Source organism: Monodelphis domestica, chromosome 4 (genome assembly GCF_027887165.1).
Source record: "Monodelphis domestica isolate mMonDom1 chromosome 4, mMonDom1.pri, whole genome shotgun sequence".
Taxonomy (NCBI): Eukaryota; Metazoa; Chordata; class Mammalia; order Didelphimorphia; family Didelphidae; genus Monodelphis; species Monodelphis domestica.
In genome coordinates, this window is record NC_077230.1 from 254731824 (window position 1) to 254751647 (window position 19824).

The window sequence follows — 19824 nt, forward strand, 5'->3', positions numbered from 1 at the left end:
CTTAATCTTCAATAAACCTCTAAAAATATAATACTCCTTGCAGAGAGAAACTAAATTTCTACATGCCTCAGTTTCCCAAAATTTAATTGTTACAGTTGGTGACCTAATGGGAAAATGAAATACTCTCAATCTTCTGATTCTTTTCTTTACTAATCTTTAATTCAGCTTTTCATAGCTACTGCCTAGAATTTTTTTTAAGCCACGTTTCTCCAAGATTTTTTTTTAGAAAACCATCTTGATCAGCTTTTGCTGGCAGCCATCCACTTCAGACTTCTTGAGCCCTTCCCTCCCACCAGCTCAGCCGCTTCTCCCTGCCTGCCTGAAGCCATCCACTTCAGACCTGTTTGCTGTTTGACCCAGATTGCAACTCACCTGCCCACCCCCACTGCCTGCTCCGGCTCCCGGCCCTGCTGCTTGTCTGCGTTCCTGTCCTGGCCCTGCCCACCCCGGTGTTCTCTCTTGCTCACCTGGCCCACCTGATTCAACCTAGATTGCAATCACCTGGTGACCTGCCTACCCAACAAACTCTAGCCTTGGAGCAGATTTGCTCATCACTCAAGATTCATTTCTTCCAGCTGGTAACAAATGGGGGTATTGGCTCCACGTGGATGGATTGGGCTCCACGTGGGTGGATTGGAGTGTAGGAGGGAGAGAGACAAGAGGGAAAGAAGAAAGCATTTTTTCAAGCAGGAACTTAAAAGCATGGTTATTTTACAAGGATATCTTTTAATTGCATTGATCCTTTTATTGACTTCACCTGCGTGTCAGGGAAAACATTCAGCTCTGTACAACCTTTTAGCTAAGTTTGGGGAGACAGCTGGGTATCTCAGTGGACTGAGAGCCAGGCCCAGAGACAGGAGATCTCTGGTTGGAATCTGGCCTGAGACACTTCATGGCCATGTGGCCCTGAGCAGATCGCTTGGACCTCATTGCTTACTCCTTATCAATTTGCCTTCAGACAATAGACATTTAAATGGATAATTACCCAAGGAACTTTAAAGACTGGAGGTTATATAATTTTAAGGCATTTCAGACTCCAATGGTTTATACAAATCTCTGTATTCTATTGCATTTTACTATTTGCTTTGTTTAAGGTTTAACTTTGTGATTTTAAATTCATATATTACTGCATTTAATATTATTCTGTTACACTGAATCATTTTAATGTACTGGGGTAACTACTGTTAAATTCTGTTGCTTTTCCCTATAACCATATTGAGATCATTGTAATTAATACCATATATGAAAAAACAGCCTTTCTATTTTTGCCTTTGTAAATTGTCACATAGAGGATAGATGGACTTCATCAGAACTGGTTACAATTGTATAACAACCTTTGGAAAAATTAATATGCTAAATATCTCAAATTGATTTTAAGAGTTTTTTTTTAAACATGATTTTTGGAATTTTTTTTAACAATCTGGTTATTTTGCCTGCCCCTACCACGAGGTGTAAGGCCCATTCTAGTAGCTGAAGTAAAATACATTTTATAATCCCCAACCTTCCCGCATTTCTAAATATGTGAATGGAAATTGGGCAGTTAATCTCAGGGCATTTGTACCCCTAAAAAGCCTCCAAAAAAGGAGCATCTCTCATTTATGCTCTTCAGCTCACCACTTTACTTCCACCAGAATGATATTTCTTGATTATGTTCTTAACCCAAGATGAGTTTTTACTTTGTTTAAAAATATGTTTATTACCAAGGTTGAAAGATTGCTGATTGTTTGTAAACATTGTGACAAATATCCATCAATTCATAGGCTCCATAATGCCATACAGCAACTTATGTGAAATATGATAGTGTGTTTGTTTGCTATTGTAATTAATTGGACTATTGAGAATTTTGGGGATATTGATACCACATATTTGTACTACTATTCTTTAAAAATGAAAAATTGTTACCTTGCTCAATTCATTTGCCTTACACTCACAGTGGACCATGGCCAGATTTGAAGAGGAAATCGATCTCATTTTTGGTGAGAAAGCCTTGTATTCTATATTTTCTTAGCTGACAGAGAGTGTCAATGATTATAAGCTATATTTTTTGAAATTTTAAAGACTTTTATTATTATGTTTTTCTTGCATGTGCAATACACTATTTCAGTTTTTTATTTTTTTCTCTCTTTTTTTATATTTGAAGCACGTCACCAGCATTATGATTTTCTTTAACTTTTTGATTTTTCAGTAATATAAGTTTAAAATACATTTGCTAATGCATACCTCAAAAGCTAGAGACTATAAAAATGATGCCACTAATTATTTTTTAAAAATATGGGACTTTACTTAATGATTCTGTCTGATTCCAGGACAAGATACACACAAAAGAGCCATTGCACAGTGCCAAAGAAGCACAAAGCTAACTGCATAGTGCCAATTGAGCACAAGGCCCAAGAGACCAACCAATCCTGGTGGGATTGATGTAACTTTGAGCCTAGACAAAGAGGACTTGAACGTGTTTGGGGTTTGAGGTTGCGGCTGTTTAACATGTGTTAAAAGCGGGTCTTCCTTGTTCCACATTCTACCAAGTATCTCAACCTTGGCTCCAACCTTGGCTCCTATAATCTGGTCTCCTTTTCTGCCTTTCATAGTGTGGTAACTTTCTGTAGTCCTGGATACTGACTGGGTATATGCATCATTGCTTAGATCATTTTGATTGGGCCCTGATTCAAGGACCTGTTATAGATTTATTTTTTTTTCTTGGAATTTTTACACATAAGACTTTGATAGTCTATATTTTCATCCAGAAAATTTTCTTTTTCATTTGGATTTTTCTGATGTCTTTAATTTCTCTTACCAATTGGTACATATACCTCATACCTCAGTGATGCATTCCTAAGTAATCATGTAATTTTCAATCACCCTCTTAATGGGGGAATGTAAAAAATATTATTATTTAAATTACAAAGTTTAAATTACTTTTAGAAGAATTTTAGGTAAAGAAGATGCTACCTCTCTGAATCCAGAAACTGAACTATTGGAGAAGACACCATGAAGAAGCCTCCAGACCACAAATTGCACAAAAATGAACTTTGGGTGTAGTTGATTGAGCATTTATTTGTATGTATACTTTCATGCCAGAAAGGGGACTGCCCCCTAACTGCCTTTTTGTCAATGCGTCCATCAGTTACTGGTTTTGTTCTTCTCCTCATCCTCAAATTATTGTAATCTTTAAGTTGATTATGTTTTCATGATCCTTTTTGGGGAAATCTTTCCCAATAAGAATCAAATGGTGAAATGTAAAAATGGACTTGAATCCAGGACTTCAATCCCCAGAAGTCCTTGGTCCACTTCCCCAGAATGCTTTGTAATATCACTGAATTCTCACCTGGGCTGAGATCAAGAAGGGATATTTAACCTGATTGGAAAGGCTTTTGTGGGTCTTTCCTGTTTCTGCTTGTGAGCAGATGCAGCTCTTTTCATAATGTAGGTGATGTTGTCTAGGCCCCTGAGCCTGTATTTTCTTTAATCCTTAATCTTCAATAAACCTCTAAAAATATAATACTCCATGCAGAGAGAAACCAAATTTCTTCCTGCCTCAGTATCTCCAAAATTTTAATCTTTATATATAATATATATATATATATATATATTTTAAACACTTACCTTCTATCTTAGAATCAATATCATATATTGGTTCCAAGGCAGAAGAGTGGTAAGAGCTAGGCAATGGGGGTTAAGTGACTTGCCCAGGGTCACATAGCTGGGAAGTATCTGAGGTCAGATTTGAAGCCAGGACCTCCCATCTCTGGGGATGCCTCTCAATCCAAGGAGCTATCCAGCTGCCCCCATCATCATATACTATTGCTGTTACAGTATACAAGGCTCTCCTGGTTCTACTTATTTTACTCTGACTCATTTCATATAGGTCTGTGTGGCTTTTTATGAAATCATCCTGCTCATCATTTCTTATAGTATAATAGTATTCTATCACCATCTTATACCACAATTTGTTCAGCCCTTCCCCAATTGATAGCTATTCCCTCAATTTCTAATTCTTTGTTACCCCATAAAGATCTACTAGAAATATTTTTGTACAAGTAAGTTCTCCTTCATCTTTTTAAAAAAATCTATTTATACTATAGACCAAGTAGTGGGATTGCAGGATTAGAAGTTATGCACAGTTTTATAGAACTTGGGGCATAGTTCCAAATTGCCCCCCAGAATGATTGGATCAGTTCATAACTCCATCAACTCTGCATCAGTGTCTCAATTTTGTCACATGTCCTCCAAAATTTTATCATTCCCCTTTACTGTCATATTGTCCAATCTGATAGGTATGAGGTGGTATCTCAGTTTTTATTTGCATTTCTGTAGTCAAGAGTGATTTAGAACATTTTTTTCATGTGGCTATAGATAACTGAATTTTTCATCTGAAAACTGTTTGTTCATATCCTCTGACTATTTGTCAATTAGGGAATAATTTGTGTTCATATATATTTGACTCCATTCTCTAGATATTTGAGAAATGAGACTTTTGTCAGAGAAATTTAATGTAATTTTCCCCTTACTTTATTGTTTCCCTTCAAATCTTGGTTACATGGGTTTTGTTTGTATAAAACTTCTTTAAATTTAATATAACGAGGAAGTCCTTCTTAATTGCTAACTCAAATCCATTTTCTTAACATTCCGTCTCTTTTGGGAGAGCAACTAGATACTGTCTTTTGAATATGAACCTTTCATATGTGAACACTATTACTAAGTCTTCTCTCATTTTTTCTAAGGTAGGCTAAACAATCCCAATTCCTTTAACCTTTACTCAAAGGTTCTATTTTTCTACCTCTTTGATCATCTTTTTGCATTCCTCTGAACTCCCTCCAGGTATCCCATGTACTTCTCAAGTTGTTGAGTTCACAGATATTCTTAGTTTAACACAAAATGCATTAAACATTGTTTATGATACTGGTTAGATAGATAGTAAAGTGATTAAGCTGTTTCAAAAGCTTCCTTTTTTATTTTCTGCAATAATGACTAAATAGCAAGTCAATAAACATAACAACATATGAAACATAACAAAGGATACTGTGAAGATAGAATTATCTCAGTCAGCAATGCTTAGTTTAATCAGCTGAAACCTGAAAACACCCCTACTTAACACTTGACCAGTCACTAGGAGGAAGAGTTAATAAGTCAAAAACTCTCATCTCCAAAGGGGACTGCCAAGCTCTGGGTAGGGTTAAGCAGTTTGGAAGCTGTGATTGGTTCCTGTGAAGAAAGGAAGAGACAGGAAGTGACATGGAAAAGGGATTATAAAAAGACCATGGCTTCCTGGATTGGGGACTGTTTCTTCTTCTCTCTTTGGATCTTCTGGCTTGGAGTCATTCCTGCCTTGGTGCTTGAAGAGATTCTTCCCTTGGATCCTGTGGTGGTGAGTGGAGTGATTCCCTCCTTGGTTATTTGATGAGGACACTCTCTCTACTAGTTGGTATTTTGATGGGACACTCCCTTCAGCATGAGTTCTGGTGAGATTCTTGAAGATCTTAGCCTTGTGTACATTGAAGGTTCTGAGTAGTTTCTTCAGTGTCTCCTGGTTCTTTAGATTTTGGCTTCCTAATTAGGACTTTGGATTTAGGTGAGATTTGCTTTTGGATTTGCATTTGCGGTCTGGAGACTTTAGGATTAAACTTAGGATATTTGTAGCTAGTGTAAACCTTAAAATTTCCCAGACCCTACTTTATAAGATTGGATTAAGTCCATTCCCCATTTGGGCAGTGAACTCTACTTAAAGCAGGAATGTGAGATTTCTACTTTACCTACTTGGGTCTGCCCTAGGGGAAGATAAAGTTGTAAACTCTTTTCTGAACAATGAAAAGTACTTAAACCCATACTTTTCTTAAGCTAAGTACCTATAAAGGTCAAGCAACTTGTGAATTTACAAGGAACAAAAAACTGGAAAACTTACTCAGAGCTTTCCTGGTGTGAATTACTCAAAAATCCACACCTTTTTAGGTGTGGACTAAGAATGGGCGGTCCTTTAGAAACATCTACAGTGATTGGTAGATGTAAGGACTTAGGGGAGGTGACAGAGGAAATTTTGCCCTTAAAAATAAGAGCTCAGGGAAGAGCTGGGAAGTCATTCTGAAACATTCAGATTGGAGAGACTCATTCTGAGGAGACTGATTCTGAAACATTCAGATGGAGGAGGGAGCTGGTGAAAGCAGCTGAGATGCTGCTGGCCTGGTGTCATTAGAAATCCTTACTTAGACAGATCTTATGGTGAGTTATAAAAAACTGACTGATTTCTCTTTTTAAGACTCAGGTCTAGTCCATCTTGGCTTGAGGCCCTTCATACTTATTCCTTTCTTACTCTCTCTCTCTTTCTTTGATTACTCATTGTATTGTTAATTAAAATCTCTATAAAACCCAAGTGACTTGGGTATTTGAATAATTGGGAATATTTCCCTGGCGACCACCTTATATTTGATTTAAAAACCCAAGACACTGTAGTGAAACATATTTTCTGCGGTCAAATTTACTCACCCTCTCTTATATCTATCACAATTTATATCTTCCACTATTTTAATCACTACAGTTTAAGACCTCAACCATTTTAAATCTCTCACTAGGTAGTAATTTCTGTCTCTTTCTTACATTTCTCACTTTCACTCTTTCCTACCTCTCTGTAAATAAAGCTGCTAAAAGTAATTTTGACTTAAGCTATAATATTTTTAAATTGGTAACTACAGCATTACTTTAGAATTCTCATATTTAGCTAAAAACCCTAAATTTACTCTTACAATACAAAACTTTTAGAGGCATTCAGTTAGAACTGTGTATAATCTTAGAGATGATGTACAGTTCAACCCTCTCATTTTAGAGATGAAGGAATTGAAATTCTTGGGAGGAAGAAACAAATGTGTAAGAATTGCTCAGTGCTGACAACTTAATATCCTAGCTAAATTTTCATTCTCAAGGCAGTTTCTGGTGTCTTATTAAAATATGCAGGTTGTTTTTATTTTTTTTTAATTTTAATACATTAATTTTGAAGATGAAAATGATTACTTTTTTCTTTTTATTAACATAATATTTTGTTTTTCCCAATTATGTGTAAAAACAATTTTTACCATTTTCTTTCTAAAATTTTGGGTTCCAATCTCTCTTCCCTCCTCTCCCCTCACCCTCTCTAAGATGGTAAACAATTTGATACAGGTTATATATGTGTAATCATGTAAAACATATGGCCACACTGGTCATGTTGTTGAAGAAGACTCATATAAAAAAATGAGAAAAATAAAGTGAAAAATAGTATGTTCAGTCTGCATTCAGATTCCATTAATTCTTTCTCTGGAGATGGATAACATTTTTTTTTTATCAATAGTTCTTTGGAATTGTCTTGCATCATTGTATTGCTGAGAATAGCTAAAGTCATACATAGTTGATCACTGTACAATATTGTTGTTTTACTGTATATAATGTTCTCTTGGTTCTTCTCACTTCAATTGGCATCAGATCATGTAACATTTTCTAGGGTTTGATGAAAGGAATTCTTGAAATGAACTAGTCCAACGCCCTCATATTATAAATGAGAAAAGTAAACAAGGTAGTTTGCCTATGGTTAGTGGCATTTCTAATGACCCAAAGTCCGAGTATCTTATACTATGACATGGTGCTCTTTATAATACATGTTTCTATTCAATTTGATTAATTAAATCAAACAGTCATCCTACCATGTTTAAAATAACTAACAAAATACTCTAGCCCCAATACCTTTATTAGGTATAAACTTCTCTACTGAATTAATCAATCAATAATGCAAAGGCAACAAGGTGCCCTATGGGTCTTCTATGAAAAAAGACAGTTTCAGACTCAGCATTTGAGAGTTTAGTAACTTAGAGGAAGTTGTATTTCACATCAATCCTGTAGGAAGGAATTGCTTGGGAGAAAGGGGAAAGGATAAAGCCTCTGTCCCATTTCACTCTTGATCAATTTGAGAATCTCAGAGGGTAGGATGTCACTCCTCAGTGTTTTAGCAGTGTCTCTGGAGCAGCAGTGTGTGGAGAGAGAATTAGACTCTCTTAGTTTAATTTTGTAATCAATCAGCAAACGTTAATTTAATTAAATCAAGAACTTAAAGTACCCCTTGGGCAGTGCTAGGCAAATTCGGAGGCTGTGATTGGTTCTGCTGAAGTGGAGGAGAGAAAAGAAGTTACGTGGAAAAAAGGAGAATAAAATGCCAACCCCAAGGACCGATTCATTCACTCTGTATTGGTGAGCCAAGCTGAAGGGAGATTTTTCTTGGATTCAGTCACATTGTCCTAGACTTGTCCTTGACTGGAGCTTTCTATACTGGAGAAGCTTGCTGGGTGAGTGACTCTGGCTGAAGGAAGAGGCTTGGATTGGTGGGTTTCTGGCTGAAGATGCCACCTGGATTTCCATGTGGAGATTGGGATTTGAGGGAGCCCTTGCCCGGGGCTGAGCCAGACTTCACTGGATCAGCACCTCGACTGGTAGGCTAGACAAGACTCTGTCTCCTTCCCACATTTCCCACTTTCAATATCTCTACCTTGTAAATAAAAGCTGCTAACAGTCATTTTTTACTTCAGGGAAAATATTTTATAAACAGTGATCACAATCTCACTTTTATAATTCATATTGAGTCAAACCTAATTTTAAATCCTATAAGTGTCTGATGGTAGTGAATGGGAGCTGAAGAACAACTAGACACACACATCAGAGTCCTCTAAAAGGATGCCAGGAGAGCTCCATAATGGGGAGAAAGTGATTTTCAGGAGTTGTGAGTTACCTTTTTACAACATTTGTTCTCTAAGCTTTTCTGTATTATTCTGTATGAAATGTGGGAGAGTATTCTTCAGATTTGGGGAAAGATGTTTTGTACCAACTATTCTTACTATATACTTCCTTAGTAAAAACTCCTTTATAAAAATCTAATTAAAGAAGTGTTATTTTTCACAAAGCCTTGAGAAACTTAGTGTGGTGGTGAGAAAGGATACTTAAGTCCTAGAGATTTCACAGAATTCCAGTATTTTGGCATTGGAATGGAAGTCAGAGGCTTTTAGGTCCCAGCCTTACCTGATCAAGAATCTCCTCTTTACACTACAACTGGGTCATCTAGTTTTCATTTGAAGTCCTCTAGTAGCTACCAAATAGCTTCTTTCAGTTGGGGTAGCCCATTTCACTTTGAGTTAGGAAGTCTTTTCTTTTATTCATCCTTAATGTGCCTCTGTCTAGCAGCTGACTCTCACTACTGATTTTGTTCTTTGGGACCAAGTAGAAGAACTTTAATCCCTCTTTGGACAAGATTGCCTTTCAAATACTGACAATCAAAGAAGCGCGAGGAGTTGGATATATCTAAAACACCACTACAATGTTTGCCATAAGTCTTCATTTGGCTAAATTATAAAAATCTCCAGTTTATTCAACCTGTTTTCATATGACACTTTAGGTCCTTACCAGTCTAGTTGCTCTACAATTTCACAATGTTCTAAAAATGCAGCACCAGGACCTGAATAACATAATCTGAAATGTAGTTTGACCAGGGAGAAGTACAGAAAGATTATTCTGTCTTTTATCTTTGCAACCCTGTACCTAGTATAGGGCCTCAGTAAATGCTTATTGATTGAATGACTGATCATTTCCTCTCCATTTCCACATACTTTAGCTCTCTTAATTCAGGCTAAAATTATTCTAGAATTTTTTTGCAGGGTAAAGTGGGGTGGGACCTATCATATTCCATCAGAAGTATATAAACTACTTGAAGACTAAGTCTATGATTGTCATCTTTATAACCTGAGGTGCAAAGAACATTGCATTTATCAGATAATGAATACATGTATGCTGGAAACAATATATATTTCTCAACAAATACCCAAATATTCTCTTTCCTGCCCCTTTCCTGAACACAGTTTAGCAAAATTGCTTTATAATTTATTGATAGTATATTCCACTTTTCATTTCTGTAGTTTACAGAAAAATAGATATATTTAACTTATAATATGATACCAATGATGTCAATCCATTGTATTTGATGAGCTATGCTGTATCTTAATGCTGTCTTTATTTACATCATTATAATCGTAGGTTATATTATTCCTTAGAGTCCTTTATTCTGCACCACTTCACAGAAATCTTCCTTTGAATTTTCATATTCATCATTCCTGATGTATAGTTTCATATCATTACATTCAGAAGCAACAATCTATTTAATCATAACAAAAATGTTAAACATAAATTATTTTTCCAAGTTGTCAATTAATAAACTTCTTTTATAAGGGTCTATGTGGGGCAGCTAGGTGGCTCAGTGAATAGAATGACCAATATAGATTGAAGAAGACTCATTTCCCTGAGTTCAGATCTGGCTTTAGTCATCCTGGGAAAGTAATTTTACCCCATTTGCTTCAGTTTTTCCTAATCTGTAAAATGACCTGGAAAAGGAAATGGCAAACTACTCTAGTATCTTTACCAAAAAAACCTTAAGTGGGGTCATGAAGAGTCTGAAACATGACTGAAATAAATGAACAAAGGGGGAAACATATGGAAAAGCAAGTCAGTTCTTTTTCTGAGAACTACTCATTCTTGTTCTTTGACCATTTATCAACTGGGGAATGGCTTGTATTATACATTTGAATCACTTGTCTTTGGATTTGAGAAATGAGACCTATTAGAGAGACTAGTTGTAAATTTTTTTTCACCATTATAATTACTATGCATTACCCTCCATTCTATTTCCCCCCATTTATTCTATTCTCTCCTTTCATCCTATCTATCCTCAAAAATGTTTTGCTTTTAACAACTATCTCCCCCCAATTTGCACTCCCTTCTATTTCCCTTCCCTTCCCTCATTTACTTTCTTGTAGAGTAAGAGATTTCTGTATTCAATTGAATGTGTATATTCTTCCCTCTTTGAGTCAATTCTGATAGTAAGATTTGAGTACTCCCTTTCCCCCATTTTCCCCTCTACTGTAAAAGCTTATTCACATTTTTTATGTGAGATAATTTACCCCATTATAACTCTCCCTTTCTCTTTCTCCCAATGAATTCCTCTTTCTCATTCCTTTATTTTGTTTATTTTTAGTTATTATTCCATCTTATTCAACTCATGCCCTTGGCCTCTATCTATATATACTCTTTCTAATGGCCCTAATAATGATAAAGTTCTTAAGAAGTTACAAGTATCATCTTCCCATATATAGATGTAAACAGTTTAAACTTATTGAATCCCTCATGATTTCTCTTTCCTGTATATTTTTTATATTTGAGAGTCAAATTTTCTGATCAACCCTGGTCTTTTCCTCAGAAATGCTTGAAAGTTCTTTCTATTTCACTGAACACTCATTTTCCCCCATGAAGGAATATCCAGTTCACTAGGTAGATGATTCTTGGTTGTATTCCTAGTTCCTTTGCCTTCTGGCCCTCTGATCTTTTAATCTAGAAGTTGCTAAATCTTATGTTATTCTAATAGTGGCTCCACAATATTTGAATTATTTCCTTTTGACAGCTAAAAATATTTTTCTTCTTGACTTTGGTGTTCTAGAATTTGGCTAAAATATTCCAGGGAGTTTTCATTTGGGAATTTTTTTTTCTGTAGGTAATTGGATGATTCTTTCAAGTTCTATTTTATCCTTTGGCTTCTAACATACCAGAGCATTTTTCCTTGAGAACTTCTTGAAAGATGGTATCTAGGCTCTTTTTTCATCATGGTTTTCAGGTAGTCCAATAATTCTTAGATTATATCTCCTGGATCAATTTTCCAGGCCAGTTGTTTTTCCAGTGAGGATACAAAGACAAAATGAAATAGTCCCTGTTCTTAAGGAGATGACTATTTAATTGAAAGAGACAGACTTAGAAGAATGTATTACCTTCCCCCCCCAAAAGAGAGAAATACTTGCTGAGATCATTGGGACTAGATTTGTAAATAGACTTTTGAGGACATGGTCAACTGTTTCATGTATGTATTAGAACTGACTTATGCAGACCAAAGAAGCTCTTTATATTTCATATTGATCTTAATCTGGTAGGCTTGGGAGCAGTCTTATATAAGAAATGTGAGTGTCATCAGAAATTTACTATATTTTCCAGAAGAGGACATAATTATAGTGAGATTCCTCCTATACACAAACCATAGGTTTTGGGTTTGAAGCAAAATATCACTAAGAAATTCTGAGATTGTATGTATGCAATTCAACTTCAAATAAGTATTCTTAATAATTAATTGACTTATTTATATACTTTATCAAGATTAAATTGGACAATGCCTATTAGAGATGGATAGAGTTACCAATTAACTATGAGTTAGGATGCACTATAAGCCAGGGAAGAGTAATATGTATGCCAATGCCCAGTTTTGTAAGTCATATGGATTTAAGGTTGTGGGGTTTCCATAGAAGGTACAATCTGTCTTAAACAGAGAGATAGAATTTTGTTATATGAATGAACAGCTGAAAGTCTGGGACTTCTACCAGATAGTGTGCCGCCAGTGTTTTAATACTCTGCTTTATTTAACCAATCCTCTTTGTCTCAGTTATCCTTGGACAATAAGAGACAGGATTAACCACATGATGAAAGATTATGAGAAATAATACCAATGATGAAGCAAGAGAGTGACCCTCAGGGAGTCAAGCATCCTTCCATAGAGGGTGCCTTAGTGTTGAAATAATGGCAGAAGTTGGAACTCTGCAGTGAAGTGCTATACTTGACTGTAATAGCATGAGGCACTTACAGTGCCAGAGAGCAGTAAGTGCTACCCCTACCACCTTGGATACATTATGTTTTAACTTTAGGCATTTGAATCAAGAGGAAACATTTGTATTAGTAAGAAACAGATTTTTACTGGCTAAAAATAGCAATGGAGATCTTTCAGAAGTGTGAGGTTTGTGCTTGATTAAAGGAAAATATTGTCAACTCCTACTACTTTCTTTGAAAGTATAAGACAACTAATATTCTGGCACTTTTGTGTATAATTTTTTTATCTTAGAAGGAGTTAGGAAAGATAGAAGCAGTACATATAAAGATATAATATGTAAGGCTACTCTAGTGGAGAGTATTTCACCTGGTATGCACAAGCATTCTCAAACAGGAATTAAAAAAAAATTTCAGTTGCTAAAATGTTGTAGGAAAAAATGTTTCTGTATATGGCTTCCTAGACAGGATCCATACTGAATAAAGCAGAGCCTTTAACAGTAAACTACTTGGAGAGACACTGGCCTTCTCAGGAATCAAGTAATCTAGAACCATTAGATATCGTTTTCACAGAGACCAACATTCACATACAGTGAAACATGCTCTTTATCCTTGAGGCCGTGGCAGAGAGTTCAGCTGAGTCAAGATGTAGCTTTTCTAGTGAATATATACAATGCCAACAAGAATGATGCTCTAGGCTTTATAACATACCTACTGATGTTGGGCAAGAGCCAAAATTGCCTATTGGCTTGCGCATTGAGGTCTTAGACAATGGAAATGGCACAGGTGCTCAGAACCAGTTTCAGTTGAGAGATTTATAGAAGAAAATGTTTTACTACTTTGCTGAAGTCTAAAGTCAGAGAGGATCAGATAGAACCAAACAATAGTATGAAGTTCACCTATGTTGTCAAGATATTTAAGGTAATTGAGTTCTAAGAAATTCCAATGTGCAGAAAACACATAAATTAGTGGAATGATGGAAAGTTATTCCATACTATGAAGCTATATACCATGTTGAAAGATGGGGTAACTTTACAATCTAAAAATTAGCCCCAGAGAGTAGCCAAGAGGTTATAATGACTCACTGCCTTTTGAAGAGTTATTCAGATTCTCTGGTTAGGAAGAGAGGAGCAGGGCAAGATCATCCAAGAAGATTCTCAGAAGTCAATAACTTAGAAGAAGACACTTAATGCAGGCATTCTTCCCAAACCTATATTTTTTCATAGAGAGAATTAATCTGGAGGAAGCCCCTTTCACAGCCTTCACAGGCCTGAGAGATAGCTGGGTTAGCCACAAGCTAAGGAAATCATAGGATCAAAGATCTGGAATTGAAAAGGACCTCAGAGACCAGATAGTCCACCACCCTCATCTCCTGGATGAGGAAACTGAAAACCAGGAAAAGATATACAAGTAGTAACAGTCAGGGCTAAAATATAAACCTAGGTCCTGCAACTGCAGTACCAAAATTCTTTCTGCTCTATCCTGCTCTCCTTGTAAGGTTTTAGGCCCATTTGGACAATGGCCAAGCCTACAAATATGTTTGCATTTCTCCCATCTTCAAAAAACTCTCACTTGATTCCTTCATTCATGCTAGTCTACTTGTCCTGTCTCTCCTCCCCTTAAGCCTGAGATGGCCTTCTAGAATATGTCCCTCCATTTCCTTTCCTCTCACTTTCTTCTTAACTCTCTGAAGTCTAGCTTCCAGCCTCCAGGCAACTGAAATGGCTCTCTCCAAAGTAAGAAGTTAATTTCTTGTGAAATCTATGGTCTTTTCTCAAACCTCATTCTTCTTGACGTCTGCAGACTTTGAAACTTAATTCTTTAATTCATGGCACTGCTCTCACCTGGCTCTTCTCCTCCATGTATGACCATTTCTTCTCAGGGTTCTCTGCTAGATTTTCATCTAGGGCACATTCTCTAAACATAGAAGTCTTTCAGCCATCCTCTTGTCTTCTGTTCTATTCTCCCTTTCCCTTTCCTTCCCTCTTTCCCTTCTCTTTTAATGCTATTTCACTTGGTGGTCTCATCTACTCCCACAGATTCAATTTCCTTCTCAGATTGACTTACCCTAATGTCTTCCCTGAGCCTTAAATTCACATCGTCTATTGTCTATTTGATATCTCCATCTAGATACCCTATAGACATCTTAAACTTAGCGTGTTCAAAACTGAACTCATCATTTTTCCAACCTTCCTATTTTTTTTATTTTAATATATTTTATTTGATCATTTCCAAGCATTATTCGTTAAAGACATAGATCATTTTCTTTTCCTCCCCCCCAGCCCCCATAGCCGACGTGTAAGTCCACTGGGCATTAGATGTTTTCTTGATTTGAACCCATTGCTTTGTTGATAGTATTTGCATTAGAGTGTTCATTTGGAGTCTATCCTCTGTCATGTCCCCTCAACCTCTGTATTCAGGCAGTTGCTTTTTCTCGGTGTTTCCACTCCCATAGTTTATCCTTTGCTTATGAATGGTGTTTTTTTCTCCTAGATCCCTGCAAGTTGTTCAGGGACATTGTATTGCCACTAATGGAGAAGTCCATTATGTTCGATTATACCACAGTGTATTAGTCTCTGTGTACAATGTTCTCCTGGTTCTGCTCCTCTCGCTCTGCATCACTTCCTGGAGGTTGTTCCAGTCTCCATGGAACTTCTCCACTTTATTATTCCTTTTAGCACAATAGTACTCCATCACCAACATATACCACAGTTTGCTCAGCCATTCCCCAATTGATGGGCATCCCCTCGTTTTCCAGTTTTGGGCCACCACAAAGAGCGCAGCTATGAATATTTTTGTACAAGTCTTTTTGTCCATTATCTCTTTGGGGTACAGTCCCAGCAGTGCTATGGCTGGGTCAAAGGGTAGATATTCTTTTGTCGCCCTTTGGGCATAGTTCCAAATTGCCCTCCAGAATGGTTGGATCAGTTCACAACTCCACCAGCAATGAATTAATGTCCCTACTTTGCCACATCCCCTCCAGCATTCATTACTTTCCTTTGCTGTTATGTTAGCCAATCTGCTAGGTGTGAGGTGATACCTCAGAGTTGTTTTGATTTGCATCTCTCTGATTATAAGAGATTTAGAACACTTCTTCATGTGCTTGTTAATAGTTTTGATTTCTTTATCTGAGAACTGCCTATCCATTTCCCTTGCCCATTTATCAATTGGAGAATGGCTTGATTTTTTGTACAATTGATTTAGCTCATTATAAATATGAGTAATTAAACCTTTGTCAGAGGTTTCTATGAAGATTTTTTCCCAATTTGTTGTTTCCCTTCTGATTTTAGTTACATTGGTTTTGTTTGTACAAAAGCTTTTTAGTTTGATGTAGTCAAAATTATTTATTTTACATTTTGTGATTCTTTCTATACTTGCTTGGTTTTAAAGCCTTTCCCCTCCCAAAGGTCTGACATGTATACTATTCTGTGTTTACCCAATTTACTTATGGTTTCCTTCTTTATGTTTAAGTCACTCACCCATTTTGAATTTCTCTTGGTGTAGGGTGTGAGGTGTTGATCTATTCCTAGTCTCTCCCACACTGTCTTCCAATTTTCCCAGCAGTTTTTATCGAATAGTGGATTTTTGTCCCAAAAGCTGGGGTCTTTGGGTTTATTGTATACTGTCTTGCTGAGGTCGCTTTCCCCCAGTCTATTCCACTGATCTTCCTTTCTGTTTCTTAGCCAGTACCAAATTGTTTTGATGACTGCTGCTTTGTAATATAGTTTTAGGTCAGGGACTGCAAGGCCCCCATCATATGTGTTTTTTTTATTATTTCCCTGGATATCCTTGATCTTTTGTTTTTCCAAATGAACTTTGTTATGATTTTTTCTAAATCAGTGAAGAAGTATTTTGGTAGTTCAATGGGTATGGCACTAAATAGATAAATAAGTTTGGGTAGGATGGTCATTTTTATTATATTGGCTCGTCCTATCCATGAGCAGTTAATGTTTTTACATTTGTTCAAGTCTAGTTTTAGTTGTGTGGCGAGTGTTTTGTAGTTGTGTTCATATAGTTCCTGTGTTTGTCTCGGGAGGTAGATTCCTAGGTATTTTATTTTGTCTAAGGTGATTTTGAATGGGATTTCTCTTTCTAGTTCTTGCTGCTGAGCTGTGTTGGAGATATATAGAAAATTTGATGATTTATGTGGGTTTATTTTGTATCCTGCAACTTTGCTAAAGTTGTTGATTATTTCAATTAGCTTTTTGGTTGAATCTCTAGGATTCTTTAAGTAGACCATCATGTCATCTGCAAAGAGTGATAACTTGGTCTCCTCCTTGCCTATTTTGATGCCTTCAATTTCTTTTTCTTCTCTAATTGCTAGTGCTAGTGTTTCTAGTACAATGTCAAATAGTAGAGGTGATAATGGGCATCCTTGTTTCACTCCTGATCTTATTGGGAATGCATCTAGTTTATCCCCATTGCAGATGATATTAGCTGTTGGTTTTAGATATATACTGTTTATTATTTTTAGAAATGACCCTTCTATTCCTATGCTTTCTAGTGTTTTTAATAGGAATGGGTGTTGTATTTTATCAAAGGCTTTTTCTGCATCTATTGAGATAATCATGTGGTTCTTGTTGGTTTGCTTGTTGATGTGGTCAATTATGTGGATGGTTTTCCTAATGTTGAACCAGCCCTGCATCCCTGGTATGAATCCTACTTGATCATGGTGAATGATCCTTCTGATCACTTGCTGGAGTCTTTTTGCTAGTATCCTATTTAAGATTTTTGCATCTATATTCATTAGGGAGATTGGCCTATAGTTTTCTTTCTCTGTTTTTGACCTGCCTGGTTTTGGAATCAGTACCATGTTTGTGTCGTAAAAGGAGTTTGGTAGAACTCCCTCTTTGCTTATTATGTCAAATAGTTTGTATAGTATTGGGATTAACTGTTCTCTGAATGTTTGATAGAATTCACAGGTGAATCTATCAGGCCCTGGGGATTTTTTCTTAGGAAGTTCGTTGATGGCTTGTTGGATTTCAATTTCTGATATGGGATTATTTAAGGATTCTATTTCCTCTTCTGTTAGTCTAGGCAGTTTGTATTTTTGTATATATTCATCCATTTCTCCTAAATTGGTGTATTTATTGCCATATAATTGGGCAAAGTAATTTGTAATGATTGCCTTAATTTCATCTTCATTGGAGGTGCTGTCCCCCTTTTCATCTTTAATGCTGTGAATTTGCTTTTCTTCCTTCCTTTTTTTACTTAGATTGACCAGTACTTTGTCTATTTTGTTTGTTTTTTCAAAGTACCAGCTTCTTGTCTTATTTATTAAATCAATAGTTCTATCACTTTTGATTTTATTAATTTCTCCCTTAATTTTTAGGATTTCTAATTTGGTTTTCTGCTGGGGGTTTTTAATTTGATTTTTTCGAGTTTTTTCATTTGCATTTCCAATTGATTGATCTCTGCTCTCCCTTGTTTGTTAATATAAGCATTCAGGGATATGAATTTACCTCTGATTTCCGCTTTGGCTGTATCCCAAAAGGTTTGAAAGGATGTCTCGCCATTGTCATTTTCCTCGATGAAATTATTAATTGTTTCTATGATTTCTTCTTTAACTAAACGGTTTTGGAGTATCATATTGTTTAATTTCCAATTGGTTTTAGATTTGGTTTTCCATGTACCATTACTAATCATTATTTTTATTGCCTTGTGATCTGAGAAGGCTGCATTCATTATTTCTGCTTTTTTGCATTTGTGTGCTATGTTTCTGTGACCTAGTGTATGGTCAATTTTTGTGAATGTGCCATGTGGTGCTGAGAAGAAGGTGTATTCCTTTTTATCTCTATTTATTTTTCTCCATATGTCTATTAATTCTAATTTTTCTAAGATTTCATTCACTTCTTTTACCTTTTTCTTATTTATTTTTTGATTTGATTTATCTAAATTTGATAATGGTTGGTTTAAGTCTCCCACTAGTATGGTTTTATTGTCTATTTCTTCCTTCAATTCTCCTAGTTTCTCCATTAGAAATTTGGGTGCTATATTATTTGGTGCATACATGTTGATTAATGATATTTCCTCATTGTCTAGAGTCCCTTTTAACAAAATATAATTACCTTCCCTATCCCTTTTGATCAGGTCTATTTTTGCATTGGCTTTATCAGATATTATGATTACCACTCCTGCCTTCTTTCTATCAGTTGAGGCCCAGAAGGTCTTACTCCATCCTTTAATTCTGACCTTGTGGGTGTCAACCCGCCTCATGTGTGTTTCTTGAAGACAACATATGGTAGGGTTTTGGATTCTAATCCATTCTGCTATTCGTCTACGTTTTATGGGTGAGTTCATCCCATTCACGTTCAAAGTTATGATTGTCATTTGTGGACTCCCTGGCATTTTGATTGCCTTCCCTAATTCTAACCTTTTCTTCTTCGGCTCTACCTTTTAGTCCAGTGATTTACTTTGAATCAGTCCCCCTTGTCCCCTCCCTTGATGTTTCCCTTTTTAGTCCCTCTCTTTTTCTTCCCTCCCCCTCCCCCCTCTCTTTCCCTCCCTTTTTGTTCTCCCTCTCCCCCTCCCCCCCTTGGTTTTCCCTTCTCCTTACCCTTGTTGGGTAAGATAGAATTCAAGATCCCAATGGATCTGGATGTTTTTCCCTCTCAGAGTTGATTTCCCTGAGATTGAGGTTTAAGTAACCCCCCCCCCCCTCTTCCTCTCCTTCTTATAGGAGTTTTCTTCCCCTCCCCTTCCCATGTGAATCTTTGTGTGAGAACAATTATTCTATTTGGTCTTTCTTTACCCCCTATTTATACATTACATTTTCCCCACATATTAGTATACATAGATTGATATAAATGTAGTCCTTATAGAAGAGAGTTTGAGTAAAAGAAGAAGATAACATTTTTTCCCTTTCCTTAATATTTACCTTTTCAGGTATTCCTTGCTCTTTGATTTTCGGTATCAAACTTTCCACAGAGCTCTGGTCTTTTCTTTGCAAAAAGTTGGAAGTCTTCTATTTTGTTGAATGCCCATACTTTCCCTTGGAAGTATATAGTCAGTTTTGCTGGGTAGCTGATTCTTGGTTGGAGACCCAGCTCTCTTGCCTTTCTGAAGATCATGTTCCATGCCTTACGATCATTCAGAGTAGAACTTGCAAGGTCTTGTGTGACCCTGATTGGCATTCCTTTATATCTAAATTGTCTTTTTCTGGCTTCCTGTAGGATTTTTTCTTTTGTTTGA

The 19824-nt window shown here is 36.4% G+C and overlaps 1 protein-coding gene across 1 annotated transcript in view; it reads right to left on the minus strand.

Annotated features, from left to right (window-relative positions):
* Positions 1-9896: 9896 nt before the first annotated feature.
* Positions 9897-19824, minus strand: part of CFAP300 (cilia and flagella associated protein 300) — a 60611-nt gene continuing 50683 nt past the window's right edge. The window contains exon 11 of the mRNA XM_056794459.1: positions 9897-10153. Coding sequence (XP_056650437.1) covers positions 10049-10153 — 105 coding nt within the window. The 3' untranslated portion in view covers positions 9897-10048. The remainder of the gene's footprint in view (positions 10154-19824) is intronic.